This window comes from Falco punctatus (genome assembly GCF_963210335.1).
Source record: "Falco punctatus genome assembly, chromosome: Z".
Lineage (NCBI taxonomy): Eukaryota > Metazoa > Chordata > Aves > Falconiformes > Falconidae > Falco > Falco punctatus.
In genome coordinates this window covers 27,255,005-27,272,884 of record NC_137586.1, presented here as the reverse complement: position 1 = coordinate 27,272,884, position 17,880 = coordinate 27,255,005, and the positions used below count along the sequence as shown (strand labels likewise).

Here is a 17,880-nt window from a genome sequence, read left to right as displayed (position 1 = left end):
ATGGTTCAAGGTAAAGGCCGATAGGAAAGTGTTCTTACCATTACTAGCTTGGTGATCAAACTACACGTAGCCAAGTGAAAAAAAGCAGCAGGATTATTTTTTTTTCCTGCTTCTAACTTCAATTTCAACACCTTCCAAATGGTTCCTTTTTAGTTATCCTGTCCTCTAAGCATTTTACTTTATTTCTGATTTTTCTTCTCTTGCCTTTCATGTAAACGATTCTTCATACCATGCTTTAGCCTTCAATAGCTCTTTCGTCCTGCTCTTCTACACCTTTATGTCTGTTAAGATAGGTCAGTTTTCCCTTCTTGTTCCTAACATTGTTTGTAACTGTGATAAATGCAGTCATGATTCATGTCAAAAATAAAATGTAATGTGATAAGTATAATTGTTGTACCCTGTGTAAATCTGGGACCTGTATCGCAGTTGTGGTGAGTGGGCACATGTGGTTCTCCTTTAAGACGACATGATGGCTTCCCTTTCCCCTGAGGCAATCGCTGCCTGGAAAAGCCCGCCAAAGGAGATAAGGTAAGCAAAACCACACCACGCCAGAGAAGGCCAGAAGGCCCGCGAAGGAGACAAAGACCTTGAGATTTGAAAAAGCGCGCTAAAGGAGAGCCAATAGGAGGAGAAGGCGTACCCTAACGGCCCAATGGGGAAAGAGCGGGACGAACATCTGGCAAGAAGGGATTTGGTCAAGATCCGGGCATAAAAGGCGCTGCTTTTAGGACTCAGGTGTGTGTGTGGTGGAACTAACTGAGTTCTCCACGCACCCAGCGCTGTTTTTGCTTAGTTTCTCAACCTAAATTGATTGAACCCAAAATAAAATTGTTTTAATTGTTATCGTTTATAACATCACACTTCCACAGATGTTACAAGCACCATGTGTTTGATCAAATCTGTTTTCCAGTAAAACAGCAAGTTATTTTAAAGACAGTAGGTAGAAAGAAGTTCCTTTATCTTTCCCATTTTATGCCACCTTAACATCTTATGTCACTAAAGTGAAAAAACATTCGAGTGCATGACCATTTATTAATATGAAACAGAACAAGGTCTTAAAAGATTAGTCAGGATGAGTTTGGTACAATGCTCTTTAGAAAGGAATGTACTCTGAATAATTAGAAAAGATAAGGTGGGCACCTGAAAGAGATAAGGAGACCATCAAGTCAGAAAATTGCTGAACAAAGAAAATTGAAAGGTCTACTCCACCTAGATCCCACCTATTGTGAATGGAATGTTTAGGTGTCAAAATCACATGAGTATATATGTAAAGATGTTGTGCAACCTCTCATGAAAACTGTATAAAATACCTAACTTTCCACTGAAAACTTGTGAGCTAATTTGTCCAGTGCGAATCAGCTAGCTCCCCAACGTTGCATGAAATAAACACCTTTGCTGCTTAAAGACAAAATTAGTCTGAGCAGTTACTCTGTGCCGTTTTGGCATCAAATACATACTGTTGCTTATCTTCTGTGGACAGCAGTAGGATCAATTATGCTTAGTCTTCCTCTAAGAACAACCCCATTATTTCAGCAACACATTGATGAATATTCTTCCTCCATTCAAAGCACAAAAATCCAACATAAAACCCACTGTGGTTTACATTGAATTTCTCTCCTTAAGCTTGTGCAGCACTTCCATCTTTATAGTTCCAGCACAAAGCCACCTTCCATCTTCAAAGAGGTTCCCTTAAGTAGGTTTCACCTGCTCTTCCTATTCTTACATAACTTTAAATCAAATACACTCATTTTCCTAAGCACATGAATGGGAGCACTTCCTGACCATGATTATATGCTCTTAGTGAATAGTGAATGCTGTACCACTTATCTAAAGGATGACACACCTATGTTTAGTTAAAAGTCGGGAAATGTCTAAGGACCCTTACTGCCACGTGACGGATGTACAGACTGCTAAGTCCTTGGGTTGGTTGTCTTTAGAAGGGATATTTTGTCTTAGATTCCTGTTGTACATGCAACATGGCAAAGATGAAAACTTTAAACATGGCCGCTAAGGAATAGAGTCTGCGTAGAGACAACTCCTCAAGGACATTGCGCAGGCATGAGATATGGAAATGAATTCTCAGAATTGTAATGAATATGTAAACAATTTCTTGGAAAACTAATGAATAGGTATGAGTTGCTTGTATAGATGGGGAACTGAAAAGTCCCCTTGGTGTACATGACTTTGGTGGAGTGATCCCCCATGCACCCAGCGCTGCCGAATAAAGATAACCTCCGCTCGCCTGCATATTACGAACTGATTCTTCAAATCATTAGAATCTAAGATTCCCAATGGGTAAATATTGCTCAGCCAATCTCTCCCTTGGTGTTTTGTATATGCAACTTGTTTCATTTACCAGATTTTAACTGGAAACTGACCAATAAATCTGAACATCTTCACAGTATTCTTCCTAGGTCTTCACGCAAATATCCTAGAGAACAAAGAAAAGAAAACCCCTCCCTATCCAGAACTACTTCTTCAGAGTTGTACACAAATCTCCATAGTCATGTTAACTTTCTCCTCCCACCCAGGGGAGGTGCAGAGGAACAAATTTCAAAAGACAATGTGAACATAGTTCCCTAAGTCAGCCTTAAATAATGCTTCGGGCATTGGATTGGTGCACTAGTGGTTTGAACAGTGGGCTCAAACACTGTTTCGTATCATAGTAGGCTGACTAAGAGGTTGAACCCATGCTTCTCACTTCCTGCAACAATGACTGCTGAGCAACCCCAGAAAAACAGGAAAACACTTCTCAGCTACGGTTAAGAAGATTGTTCCAGTCCTTCCAGGACTGAATAAAGACTTCAAAAAGTGAACCTGAAATTTGAGAAACCAAAGAATCTTAACAGCTGATCTGAGACTAAGCTTTACAAAAAGGGGGAAGATGAAGTTAAACCAAGTAGTTCACTGCCCAATACATGGGCATGGCTGCCTCAACCCAAGACATCTACTTCCCCCACTGCGCCACTTTCCACTTATGATTCTCCTTTAGGGCAGAGACTCTTAATTTTTCATTTGTAATCAAGCTCTGCAGCACTCTGCTACTAAATATTTAATGGATTTAGCTCTCAGAAATCAAAATGAGCTACAGAAAAACTGAAATGGAGACAAAGCTTTTCAAAGAAATAATTGATGGAAAATAAATTTAATGGAATCAGGAATTGTAACTGGATTAGTTCTGTAAAACACAAGGGGTTGCAGAAATGTTCTGCAGTGAGTGAGTTTATATACAGGTACCCATTCTTAGCATCTAAGTCCCTAAAGACTTGATACAGAACTTTTCACAAGACAAATGTGTATCACTTCAAATTCCTATTAAACAGGTGATAAAAAAAGGGAGTCAACTACTTCACATTTAAATATTCTGAGATAACCAGATGTACTAAAAATAGACTTTCCTAATGACATTCCCCATATCATGTGTATATATAGCAGATACACTAGAAGAACGTAGATAGATATGAAGAGATGTTCTAAAGGTAAATTAAGCTGAAACTCCTACATGATCCACAAAAATTAAGTTTGACAAAGACATCTCCTTCAAAATGAATCACACAGTGAAATTAAACTCTTAACATTTTTTTTAGAGAAGACTTTTCTGAAATTTGTTCTGACAAACAAATGTCCACAAAAAAATGTACATTTATATACACAATAGGGTTAGTGGAGGTTAGTGGAATTGTGCATTTGCTTACAGGTAGGCATTATAAGCTTGTTTAACTCTGGTGATAAGAGGCATGAAAGCCTTACGCAAAACCTCTTTTACATGCTATTTAACCTCTGAAATCACTGTTATCATTAATTCCCAGTACAGCAAGCCCTTCATATAATTGAAAAAAATACCTAATCATATGATGAACTCAAAGTATCCTGAAAGCTCCTTCCATTCCCCTTCCTCATAACAGTTTTGGCTATGCTCTAGAAAGAGCACTTAAACACAAGTAAGCTTTAACACATGGGGGCAACAGCCAAAAAGAAAACTGAAGACATAGAAAAGGCTTATTTTGTCCATATATTTTCTAGGTTCTCGATTAAAGTTTTTACATTTAAAAAACACTTTTGACTAGTCTTTGGGAGATTACATGAAATTTGAAACTAGAGGCAGTGCAACTTGAAAATTTTGTGAATCTAAGTCTAAGAAATACCTTAGGACTAACAGAAGTGTAAATAGAGAATGTAAACGCTAAAATATTTCAGCCTTTCTGTTGTTTCCTGACTAAGAAGAATGCAAACAGATTTTAAGTGTACAGACAACTTCTGCCAGGCCAGAAGTATTAGATTTCTAGAACAACAAGACTTGCACGAGTTCTTCATATTTACTACATGGATCATTTAAGATTAAAAATCATAATATCAGAAATGTTCATCATAACAATGGAAAATACAGCAAAAAATTGCTAGAACTATGATGAGTGAGAATCAGTAACCCTTGACTTTAACCATTATGTAGTCACAGAACCTGGGAAAACCATACCAGGACATACCTAACTAGAAAAGCATTGTGCTCGAGTACACAACTAAAGCAGGTAATACTTGCAAGAAAAGCTGCAATTACCTGTTCCAAATCTCAGTTCCCACACCTGAATGACATCTGTTTCAACAGAATTTTGTAGTGAAAATTGCTTTGGACACAGAACAGGAAATTCCAGCTTGACATGCTTGCATTAATATTTGTGTGAATTAAGAAAGGCTTAGAACCATGAAAAGCAGCTAATGAATGATAACGTGAGTAAGAACTTCCTGTCACATACATTTAAATAACTACTCTTGCCATTTTCTGCTGAGAAAAAAATACAAATATCCATGTTCTGCCAGGCTTATCACACCATTCATATGAATGTTCAGTGAAAAAGTTGGAAGACACTTACACTTTTCCTTACTGCTGTTGCTATTATGTACAAAATCCCCATCGGAACGCACTGTAGGGAAATCATCTTCATCGTCTTCTACCACTAAATTTGAGAAAGAGTGTGTTATGGGAGTGAGAAAGCTTTTCCAATTCTTTAGTGTGCAAGAAAGAATTAAGAGCACCTTCATGGCTAAATGACATTTAAGAATTTTTTTCCTATAATAAGTCACAAACACCCTGCCCCCTCCCCCTTTTTTTTTTGACCCAAGACTTCTATCAACATTAGTGTCAGAAAGCATTAGGATACTAACATTTGCTCAATGTTGAAGTTTAGCACTTGATTATATGGTAAATACTCTATGATAAATCAACAGTATTTTGGTGTTACATCTGGATAACAAGGGAGCCATGATTCAGCAACTATCTATTATTTACACTAGAAAGTTCACCAAGAAGTGTAATTGTACTTACCTACCACTTTCTTACTAGCAAAACTTTCAGGTAACTTGAACAGAACAAACCCAGAAATGAATATAAATGCCTCAGGCATGTGTATGGATACCATAAAAAGCTGTGCTTTGGGAAGAGCAATTCAGAGATATGTAGACATCCACATGTCAGTCTATTAGGGCCTCAAATGTGCATTCAGTGCTCTACTTCCAGCCAATACATCTAAGGAGCATTCATTATAGCAGCACCTTTGTCTTTTTAAAGAATGTACTGCTCATATCAAACCAAATATCCTATTATTTGTTTTTTTGTTTTGTTTTGGTTTTTTTTTTCAAAAGAAAAGGTAAGAGACACAGCAATGAACTTGAATTAATCTTATAAGGTTAAACTATTGTTCTATAATATCAAATGCTTAAAAGAGCATTTCTTTTGTACAGCTGACAGCTACAGATTAATATAAACTTAAGCAGATTTTTACAGGTGGCCAGCTTCTGAAGTGGAAGTCATTAACACTATGCAGAAATAGCTATGATTGATCCCTATAATAAAGCATAAATTTAAGATACATATTTTATTTACATGGCATCAGATGCTATAGTAACTATTTCAAGGGCTATTACTGTGTAAAAAGCTGAATGTTACAGAGGTAAGAGTTTTCAGTTACAATTTTACCTTTATCCCTCTGGAGTTCATCTTTGGAAACTGCATCTGCACAGGCATCGAAGTATTTCTGTAAAGTATCAACTTGTCTACACAAGATATCTCTGAAGGTTTCCATTTCTGCAAGCTTCTCACGCAAGCTATGGCCCTTCTGAAAATACAAGAGAAAAAAGCCTAAAATGCTTCTAGATACTCCACAATAGTTCAATGTATAAATAAATAAAACATTAGATTTCTGCAGCTATGAAGAACAAACTCAACACCACTATGGACATCTTAGCAGCAGCTATGAAATGCTGTTAATATTAGAAGAGTGCAAGAAACTGTATATGAAGTGTTCCTTACTCATTTTGTCCACTAGTGTCAATTTTTCCTTGACTGCTACTTCACAGCATTCAATATCAGCTTATAAAATGCGATCTTACATGCTCCCAACTTTATGCCTATTGACCTGAAAACAGTCAGCTCTAGTTCAGGATCTTTACTCCTGTCTTTACTCGCCTTTCTTTTGTTGATTCTCTTCTACTCTCCCAGAAGTACAGCCCGCTCAAGTTCATGTGTTAAACACATACACACATGAGACAAGGAAATCCGTCATCTGTCTATCAGGTTAATCATATTTAAGTCACAGAATCAGCATTCATTTAGAGGCCTGCTATTCTGAGGAGTAAGTGAGGAACAGTTAATAAATGCTCCTACAGGTTTTGATTTTCTTGCCATTGGAAAATGACAACAGTTTATGATGGACAACTACAAAGCAGCGCAAGCGAGCTTCCTCTATGATGAATTAATAACACATAACCAAATCTGTATTTTTTCCATAATTGTGTGAATGAGGCTTCACATATATTCTTTCTTTTCCAGTTGCATGTGTTATTTACACACCAATACTAAGAAAACTTTATCCACTAACCTTGAACGAAGAGGTGGATGTTGCAGAGTATCCACTTGCTCCAGAAACAAGAGACACCATGGAGCCATGGCGTCGTAAACTCGATTCTGATCCATATCCTGATTCCGTCTAAAAAACAAACCATGCACAAAACTAGAGTGCTGAGGCTTTTAATAAAAAAGAAATTATGAAAGCAAAACTCATGTCAGGAAGCAGCAGGGGCTTAACTCAAATTGCACCTGCATATTCAAGATGTTGATACAGCATCAGTAAAGTTACTATGAATCTACTTTTCTGTTATTGTAGTGATCTGTAAAAGATAAATTATCTACAACTGATTATATGCCTGCAAAATAAAAATGAAATACATATTTAAGGGTTCAAGAAAAGGACAATATTCCATTATCTTGCTTTATGTAATCCCTAACAATCAATTTTCACACAGCATTCAAAAACCTACAGTACTCCACAATTAATCAGGAATTAACATGGTTCAGTTTGAAGACAATCAGTCTCAGTCAATCCTTCCACTGGTTCATATAGCGCCATTTTATTTTTAAAAGCAGCAAAACAGAGATCACAGAAAACCAGACAATTACTGCTGCCAAGTTCTTCTTTTCCTTTTTCCAGGCTTTTGTAGCCAAATTCATTATACTAGACTGCAATTACTTTTTACAATTGAAAGAATTCTACATAAAGCAAGATGAGATACTAAAATCAAGAGGGAGAAAACAATCAATAGTAACTAAATAATGAAAAAAGAAAAACATGTCTATTAAAATAACATTTAAAAGACCTTAAAATACAAAGTTTGACAAATTTCCTCACAAATCAGAATCAGATACTAAGGAACTGCAAGAAAAATACTTCCCTAAAGGTTAACGTAAATGGCCTGTGTAGGGCAGAGGAGAAGAAAAACACTGAAAGAAAATGTAAGAAAAACAGATGGTTCAGAGCAACAATTAAAATACTGTTAATAGGTATGTCTGATTCAAGCAGACAGTGACAACACTGTAAAAGACTTACCAAAAATATGAAATTCTGCAGTAGCACAGAAATTCAGATGGGGCAGGGAAAAGGGGATGAAACAAATGATACAAAACAAGCAAATTCTAGCTATTGTACTTTTTATGGAAAAATTGAAATTGCATTGACTTGGGAAGGCAGGAGAGTGCTGACAGAATCATAGAATCATTATGTTGGAATAAACATTTGAGATCATGAAGTACAACCGTTATACCAGCACTACCAAGGCTATCACTAAACCACATCCCAAAGCACCACATCTACGCAGTTGTTTTAAGGCCTCCAGGGATGGTGATTCCACCACCGCCCTGCACAGCCTCTTCCAATGCTTGACAACCCTCTCAGTAAAGAAAGTTTTCCTAGCATCTAATCTAAACCTCCCCTGGAATAACTTGAGGATGTTTCCTCTCATCCTGTCACTCGTCTGGGAGAACAGACCCACCCCCACCTGCCTACAGCCTCTCAGGCAGCTGGAGAGAGCAGTAAGGTCCCCACCCCGAGCCTCCTCCTCTCCAGACTAAACAACCCCAGTTCCTTCAGCCGCTCCTCACAAGCCTTGTGCTCCAGACCCTTCCCCAGCCCCTTGCCCTTCCCTGGACACGCTGCAGCCCCTCTACGTCCCTCCTGCAGTGAGGGGCCCAAACCTGAACACAGGGTTCGAGGTGCAGCCTCACCAGTGCCCAGTGCAGGGGGACAGTCCCTTCCCTTGCCCTGCTGGCCACACTGCTTCTGACACCAGCCAGGGTGCTGCTGGCCTCCTTGGCCACCTGGGCACCCTGCTGGCTCATGCCCAGCCGGCTGCCGACCAGCACCCCCAGGCCCTTTCCCACCAGGCCCTTTCCAGCCGCTCTGCCCCAGCCTGTAGCGCTGTGTGGGGCTGGTGTGACCCAGCTGCAGGACCCGCCACGGAGCCTTCTTGAACCTCATCCAGCTGGCCTCGGCCCATCGGTCCGGCATGTCCAGACCCCTCTGCAGAGCCTCCTGCCCTCCCGCAGATCAGCGCTGCTGCCCAGCTTGGTGTCATCTGCAAACTTACTGGGGGTGCACTTGATCCCCTTGTCCAGAACGCTGAGAAAGATACTGAACAGAGCTGGCCCCAGTGCTGAGCCCTGGGGAACACCACCTGTGACAGGTCACCAGCTGGATGTAACTCCATTTACCATGACTCTCTGGGCTCAGCTGTCCAGCCAGCTTTTAACCCAGCATAGAGCACACCCGTGCACACCATGAGCAGCCAGTTTCCCCAGGAGAATGCTGTGGGAGATGGTGTCAAAGGCTTTACTAAGGTCCAAGTAGACAACATCCACAGCCTTGCCCTCATCCACTACACCGGTCATCTTGTCATAGAGATCAGGTTCATCAAGCAGGACCTGCCTTTCATAAATGCATGCTGGCTGATCACAGAATCATTTAGGTTGAAAAAGACCTTTAAAATCAATCATGAAATCTAACCATTAACCATGCAAGATGCAAATGAATATAAGGAGTATTAAAAACAGGGAGAAAGGACAAAAAGTTGTTTGATGCGTGGGTTAAAACTGGAGGATTTGGACAATACTGCAATGTGTGGGATAAAGTATGTATGTTTGGGTTAGAAAGGAGCAGTGGCAGAGAAGCACAAGTTTGGGGAAGTGAAGGCATAACCAAAAAGAAAAATACAAGTCCCTGAATTCTCAACAAAATTCCTCAATGAACAAGACTGAATGATACTATCCCACAAAACCAAGCAAGAAGGAGCCAAGAGTCAATTTTTATCTGGCCCATTTAAAGACTGAGGTACAAGACAAGAAACCACTGGGGAAACAGAAGAGAAATAGAATGAATATCAAAAGTAGAAGTGGAGCTGAAAAATGAATGACCAAGAAACTGAGTACCTTTTTCTAACTGTACTTACAAGTCTAGATAGAAGGTGGCTAATTGGTCATGAACTTGATTTTTTTTTCTTTAAAACAGGTACTTGAAATTCAAAAGATTTAATGAGGCACATCTTAATTTCACTTCACAAAAAATCAGAAATACTGCAACATATCTGAACTAGCAGAAATAGAAGTTTATGTTTAATGACAGCTTAGACTGAAATGAAAAGTTTTCTTATGAAGCCATACTATAAGGATGTATTAATAATTTAGTAATTTCTGGTATAAACCATGCATTTAAACTATTTTATACTGAGCAAGAGTCCTAGAAAAATAGCTACAAAAGTGTAGCAATCAAAGTGGTAATAGTTCTATTTTTTAAGAATTATTCCTGATATGTGTTTTAAAGTATGGCTTTAAAATATCTATTGGAATAGACTTTTCCTTAAAAACACTCACATTGGATACATCGTGCTTTTTCAGACTATTTCAAGTGTTATGCTTTGGTACCTGGCTTTGGTAATGTATTTGGGATATTGGATCACATTTTGAATTGCAATGCAATTCAGTGCAAAGATTATAACTTTACTTCACTGGGTTGTAGTTTTAAGCATAACAGAAGGAAAATAATGAAGCTTTAGTTTTTTTTTCAAATATTGCAGTAAGGGCTTTTGGCTTTTTTTAATGGCCTTTAAGTCCTCCAAAGGCTTGACAATTAAAATCAAAGTGGCTAAGGGAACAAAAGGATTTTCTTAAAAAATGAGAGTTTTGGGCATACAATTATTTTGTTTCAGAAGTGTTTGATAAACATAGACCTCAGAAGAGCATTTTAAGTCACACAACACCTTGAGGCATGAAACATTTCTTTAAAGATTTCCTCTAAATGCAAATCTAAACAAACTTCACTATTGTACTAGTAACCTCAGTATTTATTAAATCATATGCTACAAATATTAAGATGACTGAATGTGCTTTTACTACAGTTTGACAGTGGGAACTCATTCAATTTTCTCAGTAAGTTTTACACACTAGGAAAGGTAAATTTCATTTTAACAGGATATGACTTAATGAACCAATTTATTTTAAAATGAGCCAAAATAGCCATTGCATTGAGGTCAGAGCATTTTAACTAAGGACAGCAAATGTCTTGTGATTGCTTTCTCCTTTAAGTAAGAACCTGCATTTCAACTTACAAAGTAAAACTTGCACATTTCTCTATCTGAAGTTTTAATCGGTCACATCTTAATAGTACTACTTAAACTTACAAGAATAGATGCAATCTTAGAAGCAGAAAATCTGGTGACTTATATTTTACATTTGATTTAAATAATTTTCTTCCAACATTACTCCTACAGTCAATGCTCAGTTAATTTAGTTCATAAAATAAAAGCTGAGGGTGAAAAAACACCCCCACTTCTTTCCATATCATTATGTAAGCTTGTATTTTTAAGGTACCTTTGACTGTCATTTATGCTTGTGATTAATAATTCTATTAAACAGTTTACCTATGCTTCAGAATTGTATACAAGACAGCCATATATGGCTATCAGCTGTATACAGCTATCAGCCTGCAAACCCAACCAATAGAAGGGTGCTACATAAAAAGCATTTTGGCAGTTTTAACTGTTTGCAACCAAGGAGCAAATTCAGCAGATGGAACAACAGACAGAATGAATCCAAAGCATGTGCATTTACAGACCATGTTCACAAAACTGTCTTAGACAATTGTGTTTTAATAGCCAAGGAGAAAAAGTGAAAATAACATCAAGAATACTTATTTGTCAGAAGAAACAGAAAACAAGTATTCCTTTACAACTGCTACAGAGACAAGCCATCCAGCTCACAGCAGACACATGCAAGCAGCTTAACACAAACAATGAAAGCATGCATCATGCAAAGCCCCACCATTCTACTACCGCAACATCTAAACGAGAGCAGGTCACTGCCGCATTTATATCTTGCAAAGCAGATCATCATTAACTATTCACTGCAGAAATACTCAATTACATTGAGAAGAGGAGTGTTGACACAAGCTTCTTCTGTTTACACGATTTTTGATTTCCCAAGATAAAATTCAGAAAAGCAGGTAAAAGTCTGTGATAGATGCTAACAGTCTCCACTTGAAAACAAAGTAACTTGCAGAAGTTGTATCAATTCATACTACCAAGCATTAGCGCTAAATTACCACGCTCAGTATATAGATTCAGTTCTTTTAAATTCCATGCATACATCGTAGCTTCAAAGCTATACTAAACCCAGCATTTGTTAGTACATTGCAACACCTTTGGCTTTCTAAGGTGGTGCGCAAAATCCATTAATCCTTTCGTTATGACAGATGAAAGAGCCACATGATCCAAAGCTTCATGTGATTCTTTACTGGAACAGCTGCTGCTATCACCAATAAGGCAGTATGTCACAAAAGTCGCTTTCAGTAAAACAGCTAAGTATTTGCAGAATCATATTGCAGAACTCCATTATGGCTCACACTGATCTGCTAAAGTAGGTCAATAATACTCTTGAGTAAAGCACACTCAACAGGAAAGCTCCCTCTTAAAAAGAAAAATCAAATAAAGCAAATTATTCTCCCATGTCTTCAAGGAATGAACATTGATTATGTTTCAGATCAGTGCCTGTCAAGCACTTCAGTGTATGTTAGTCCACCAAGGCAGATATTTTCAGTTAGCATTATAAATTATTTATTATTTTTACATAACACAAGCAGCAGGCAGCTCCTCCCTCTTAAGGCATATGGCTCACCCTAGGTGGTGATGAAACAGACATTAGGATACAGTGACTCTAATCATGTTCTCTGCAGTTACTTGTGAAAAATCCTACTAAAACATCCAAGAGATCAAACCACAGTATCTTACGAAAAACAAGAACGTAGAAAAAAGTAAAAATGCAAAATGGAAAGACCTATAAGGTCCTACGAAAGACTCTGTGGAGACTAAGCAGACAAGCTCTGTAAAACATATATGTCCCAAGGGCTATTTTTAGACTTGCTACACATACTTCAACATATATTGAAGAAAGAAGGGTTACTGCTAGGACAAGCCATGGAAAGGCTACCTAGGGATGGCTGCAGACAGACACTACAGGTAGAGCAGTTCAGGATGCACTTCTGAGGACTGAAGTTAAAGATACAGTTAACATGTGTCTGCAGGTCTGACTTTTCAATTGTTTCACAGCCACTGACAATGCAAATTTAAGGTTTCAAAACCAACGTAGTTATTAGCAGGAAGGCAGAGATGAGAATTTCACAACTCAGGTCACTGCAGCTGGGTGATGATTTCCCTACCTACAGCCCTCCCAAGCACAGTGCAGGAGACTACATAGAAAGCAAAAAAGCTTGTAACATGATCTTTGCAACTGCAGAACCAGGTAAAGATATGTAGAGATGTTTTTCCTTCAACAGCGATAGATGGTGCAATTCCATATTAAATAAACACACCACACACAGGAGGAAAACACCAGGCATTCTGAATTGAAAAATAAGTATTTGACAACTGAAAAAACAAACTATAGCAATATAGCCCCAAGACTATTGTAACTGCTATATTCACTTGTTGAATCACCTCGTGTCTTTACTTCTCAAACTCCATATACTTTTGCTAAGTCATTGTGTGTTGCCTGCAGACAATAAAGCCTCCAACAGCTGCATGAGCCAGAGCACCACACAAGCTTATAAGCCCCGAAACCACATACTGCATTCTGAAGAAGAAGGAAGGGCTGTGGTATCAATACAAATTATTGCAGAGAGAATGCAAGTTGACAAAGGGGCAGCCAAAGGTAAATGACTGGACTTTGATAATCTTTATCCACATACTACACACCCATGTTTAATTACATGGATGTATACTGTTATTCTATTAATTCTCTTAACTGTTAATGAACACAGGAAAACTATTCAATATCTTTAAATGCTGAGATTCCACAAAAGCTGAACGAACAACAGCCAGGACACTGAGCATGGGCCAAGAGCCCACAGAGGTGAGCAACAGAACGCCTTTACCATCCTACTTCTGAGGCTTGGGAACCACTATATCAAAGTGTGATTTTTACAGACTAAAACTGCTCCCTGAGCAAAAGCACCAAACCCCAAGCTGACAATAACTGCATTCTGCTGTATACTGACTTAGTAAAACTAAAGCAGCTTGTACTGTACAGCAAGACTGGGAGAGGGCTCCCTTTTTCCCTCCTATGAACTTGGGCTGTCAGGAGAGGGACAAGTAAGATCTCTAGAGCTGCACAAGAACTAAAAGTCTCCACTGTGCTATTAGACACTGTCAGGAAAAGCACTGATGTTCTAGCCTCACCTTCCAATGCAATGAATTAAGTGTTCTTACTTGCTTTAGTACTTTGAAAGCTAGAGGGAATAGTCATAGTTTAAAGATTTAGTTCCTTCAAATACATATTGCTTGATCTTGGTTTAAGGACAAACCTTGCACAACTGTGCCTTTAAAAAGAACAGTTCTGATCCTAACTGAAAGCACCTGCCATATCACTCTTTTTAACAGTTATATAACATTACATAGTAGTTAAATTGTATTTAATGGTTACACTAAATATTGCTACATAATTGCTATGTATAAAACAATTTTATCCAATACAAATATTAAAATCACTAAAATGGTAGCAATCATATAAACTATATATTTATATTAATTAATAAAATCAATAACAAAAAATAAAATTGCCAGGGACAATGCACAAAACACTAGCAGGCAGAAGAGCCGGGAGGTGGTAGGAGCCCGGGAAGCTGCCTCTGAGCACTCATCCACAGAGCAACAGCTGGGCAGAGGGAGAGCTGCGTCCCGCTAGGACAGAGCACGCAGCCAGAGCCTGTAAGCTCGTACCTACCAACAGTCTCAAGGACTAAACTACACACTGTGTTCACAGTTAACAGACATTCAGGTACTATCTTTCTTATCCTTCAAAGCAGCAGTAAGGAATGTTTACCCCTTACTTCACTTGGGGGGTGTGTGTGTTTAACCTATGTGAAGTTGTGAAGTACTACATTAATATCACCTCTGCACAGAAGTGGAAAAACACATCTACAGTCAGTGTTAGACTGAAGAATCTTGGGCTAAAGACCATAACTCGATTTCAAAGGAGACATCACAGTTGAACAGCAGGGCTTTTTTCACCTTTGCAGAAAGTTATTTGTTGCAAGTCTGAGCCAGTTTTGGCCCTGGAATTCAGAAGATTTCACTTCGCTTATTCAGAAGAAACATCTTTATATCAAGAACCCCTGCAATTCAAAACACAGGAAGAGATGGACTACAAAGACTTTTACAGCAACATAGAACATATCCATCAGCAGGCTTACCAATAAGCAGTAAAACAATCAAAGCAAATACTTCTGAAAAAAACACAAAGACCACTAAATCTCTTGTTTACCTAGCACAGTTAACAGTTTCTTGTTATTGCTACACACACAGTAACAGATTTCCCCCCCTCCCCCCGGCTTCCTTCAACCCTCGGACATTCATTCAGCCATCAGAATGCTTGGCATACCCGAGTATGCACCAGTAGCAAGTACTGGAGGATGAAGAAAGTTTAAATTGTCAAGGACTGAAAAGTTCATTTGTTTGACAGAGGATTTTAAAAAATGACCGGAAAATCACGAGAACACATTCAGTTTAAACTGCAATCTCAGAACAGTGATTTGGGAAAAGGCAAGGAAAGAGTAGTTTACTTTCTAAACAGTCCTTGTTTTGCATCTCACACCCTATCAAATTAACACATTTTTCTTGACTTTCAAAGCTTAGTCCCTATTCTTATTTCCTTCTTGCTGTAGCCCTTTTTATCAGCTCTCAACACCCACTATCCTCAAAAACAAGGGAAGCACACTGCAGGTAGTTGAATAAAAAAGGTTATACAAATCAAGAGACTCTCCAGGACATGCATTTTTTTGTCATGTTCCTGATATAGCTTCAGATTCCTGAAGCTGTCTAGGGTTTAAGTTTTATAAAAACAGTCCTCCTACTTGTGTCAAAATATGTTTGGTTATAAATGAAGCCCAGTCTGGTTTAAAAGCTTTTTACACATATGGAATTCTGCCATCAGTAGAAGCTTTATGCCCAATCCCAACCATATATCCACTTGACAACATAAAGATTCTGCATCTTAAGCTCAAACTAACTAGGCAATAATTCTGTTCAAAGGCAATTTGTTGGTTTTTTTTTTTTTTTTACAGAAGATTAACACACTATAATTGACACTTTCAATCTAAAGTTCTGAAAGGATAACTACATAACTATAAAAAAGTTCTGCATGACAAGCAGAGATTTGCAAGATCTTAAGTCAAACACCTGAAGCACAACAGATATACCAACATTTTTTAAAAGTTAAATGAAAACATGAATTAGTTTAGAAAAAATAGCACTACCTGATTATTATTTTCATGTTAGTTTGTAGGTCAAGAACGGTCTGACATGATAAAACCAAAATTCTTCTAAAGTTATTGATGTTAAAGTGATAAATTTTCTTAGCACTTCAGATGTGTAGATGTAAGACCTAGTCCCAGATACAGAAAGGCAACAATATGCATAAAGTGCAGTTCCCACCTCAAAAAACTTTAGAAGCAAGTTTAGATTATGCTAAAAGCTCTGTATGATTAGGTTTCATATAAAAAGCACATTTGGATATCCAAAAGGATAGAAACTCGGATGACTTCTACAAGCTTGTTGAATGATCAACTTGAAGCATGACAATATGTCCTCCCATTACAAGATATAATAATACACTGCATTCTGATAGGCCAGGTACTGGGCAGATTAGTTTTCCATACCCGCCATATTACTTCTGTGCTAGTTTACTTAAGTACAAGCATTTGAAAAGTTACCATACAAGTTCATGCGTTTAACCTCCCCAAGTCAATATCCTGTGTGACCACTAGAGGGTAGTAGCAAAAAGGAAAGAGACGCGTCTAAAGGTTACTATTGGTCAAAGCCCAACAGTAACCCTTACCCTGTTTCTGCTTCAGTCCCTGCGCCTATAAAACCTCCTTTCCTTGGCAGACAATTAAAAACAGCGCAGTTTTACCTTTAGCCTTTATAATTACATTTGATACTCATTGCTAAGTGAGGATAAAATTGACATCTATTGCTGAAAGAATGACAGTCAATCAAGTTTTCATAGAGCTTTAATTATTCTGAAGTCACACCTCTCAGCCAATTCAAAACAGTGAACTCATTAACACCACGTTAATTTCCAGTTAAGATTGTCCAAAGTCATTAGCATCAAACTGACAAATGTTTAGGCACAGATTTCTTAGAATTTCATCTGCCATGAAGCAGTTAGGCTCAAGATGATTTAGCTTTTAAAAAAAAGAATGTTTAATACATGACATGGTACTTGACAAGTGCCCAGTTTCTAAGTAGGAGACTTCAAGAAGGAGTCCAAGTAGGAGACAACTTTTCACATTCAAAGCTCTGCCATTGACAGTCTGCAGCTGTCAAACTATACAGCTTATCAGGAAAAGGAGGTTTATATATCAGCCAGATGAACAGGCAGGATTTCTTCCTGTAGGAGTACACATGAAGTAGGTACTCACCAGACCAGTTTTCCCTGGAGGCACATGCGTTTTGAGAAGCATCAGAAGAAACAAAGTTCTAGTTAAACCCCTCCAAACCCCTGAAAAGTCCTGCAGCAGTGATACAGAGACATTTCATTTGAAACAAGTCACCTACTCTATCATAACACTTAAGTTCAAGCAGGCTTACTCCAGAGTTTGTTGAACTATTTTGTGCAATGCAATTTTCAGAAAGCTAATCTTTGATAATTAAAATGTTACCTGACATTACACACAGTATCACTAAAAATACATTGGCAGATTAAGTTGAACTTAGTATCATTCATTTCTGCAAAAAGAAACGGACTGTTTTTATTTGCTGAAAGCCAACACCCTCTGTGCAAGATGACAGGAAAAACTTCAAGCATATCACAGGTCTCTACAATAAGCAGACCTACCCTGCCCTTTAAGAAAAGCCTGGGAACCAGTGGGATAAGTTTGTGAAAGGCAGCCTGTAGTGCACCAGAGGAGCAAACCAAAGGATCCAGGCTCTAAAATGCTCAGGACTTCTAGCATAAGCATTATCACCGGTTTCATACAAGACTGTAATACTGTTGGCCATCATTAGGTT

General features: G+C 38.2%; 1 protein-coding gene across 3 annotated transcripts in view; it reads right to left on the bottom strand.

Annotated features, from left to right (window-relative positions):
* The window catches only part of CERT1 (ceramide transporter 1), a 79,361-nt gene that overhangs the window by 22,911 nt on the left and 38,570 nt on the right, over window positions 1–17,880 (bottom strand). For all 3 annotated transcript variants that reach the window (XM_080373292.1, XM_080373290.1, XM_080373291.1), the window contains 3 exons: window positions 6,873–6,980; window positions 5,972–6,110; window positions 4,869–4,952 (listed from right to left, as the gene is read on the bottom strand). In XM_080373292.1, coding sequence (XP_080229418.1) covers window positions 4,869–4,952; window positions 5,972–6,110; window positions 6,873–6,980 — 331 coding nt within the window. The remainder of the gene's footprint in view (window positions 1–4,868; window positions 4,953–5,971; window positions 6,111–6,872; window positions 6,981–17,880) is intronic.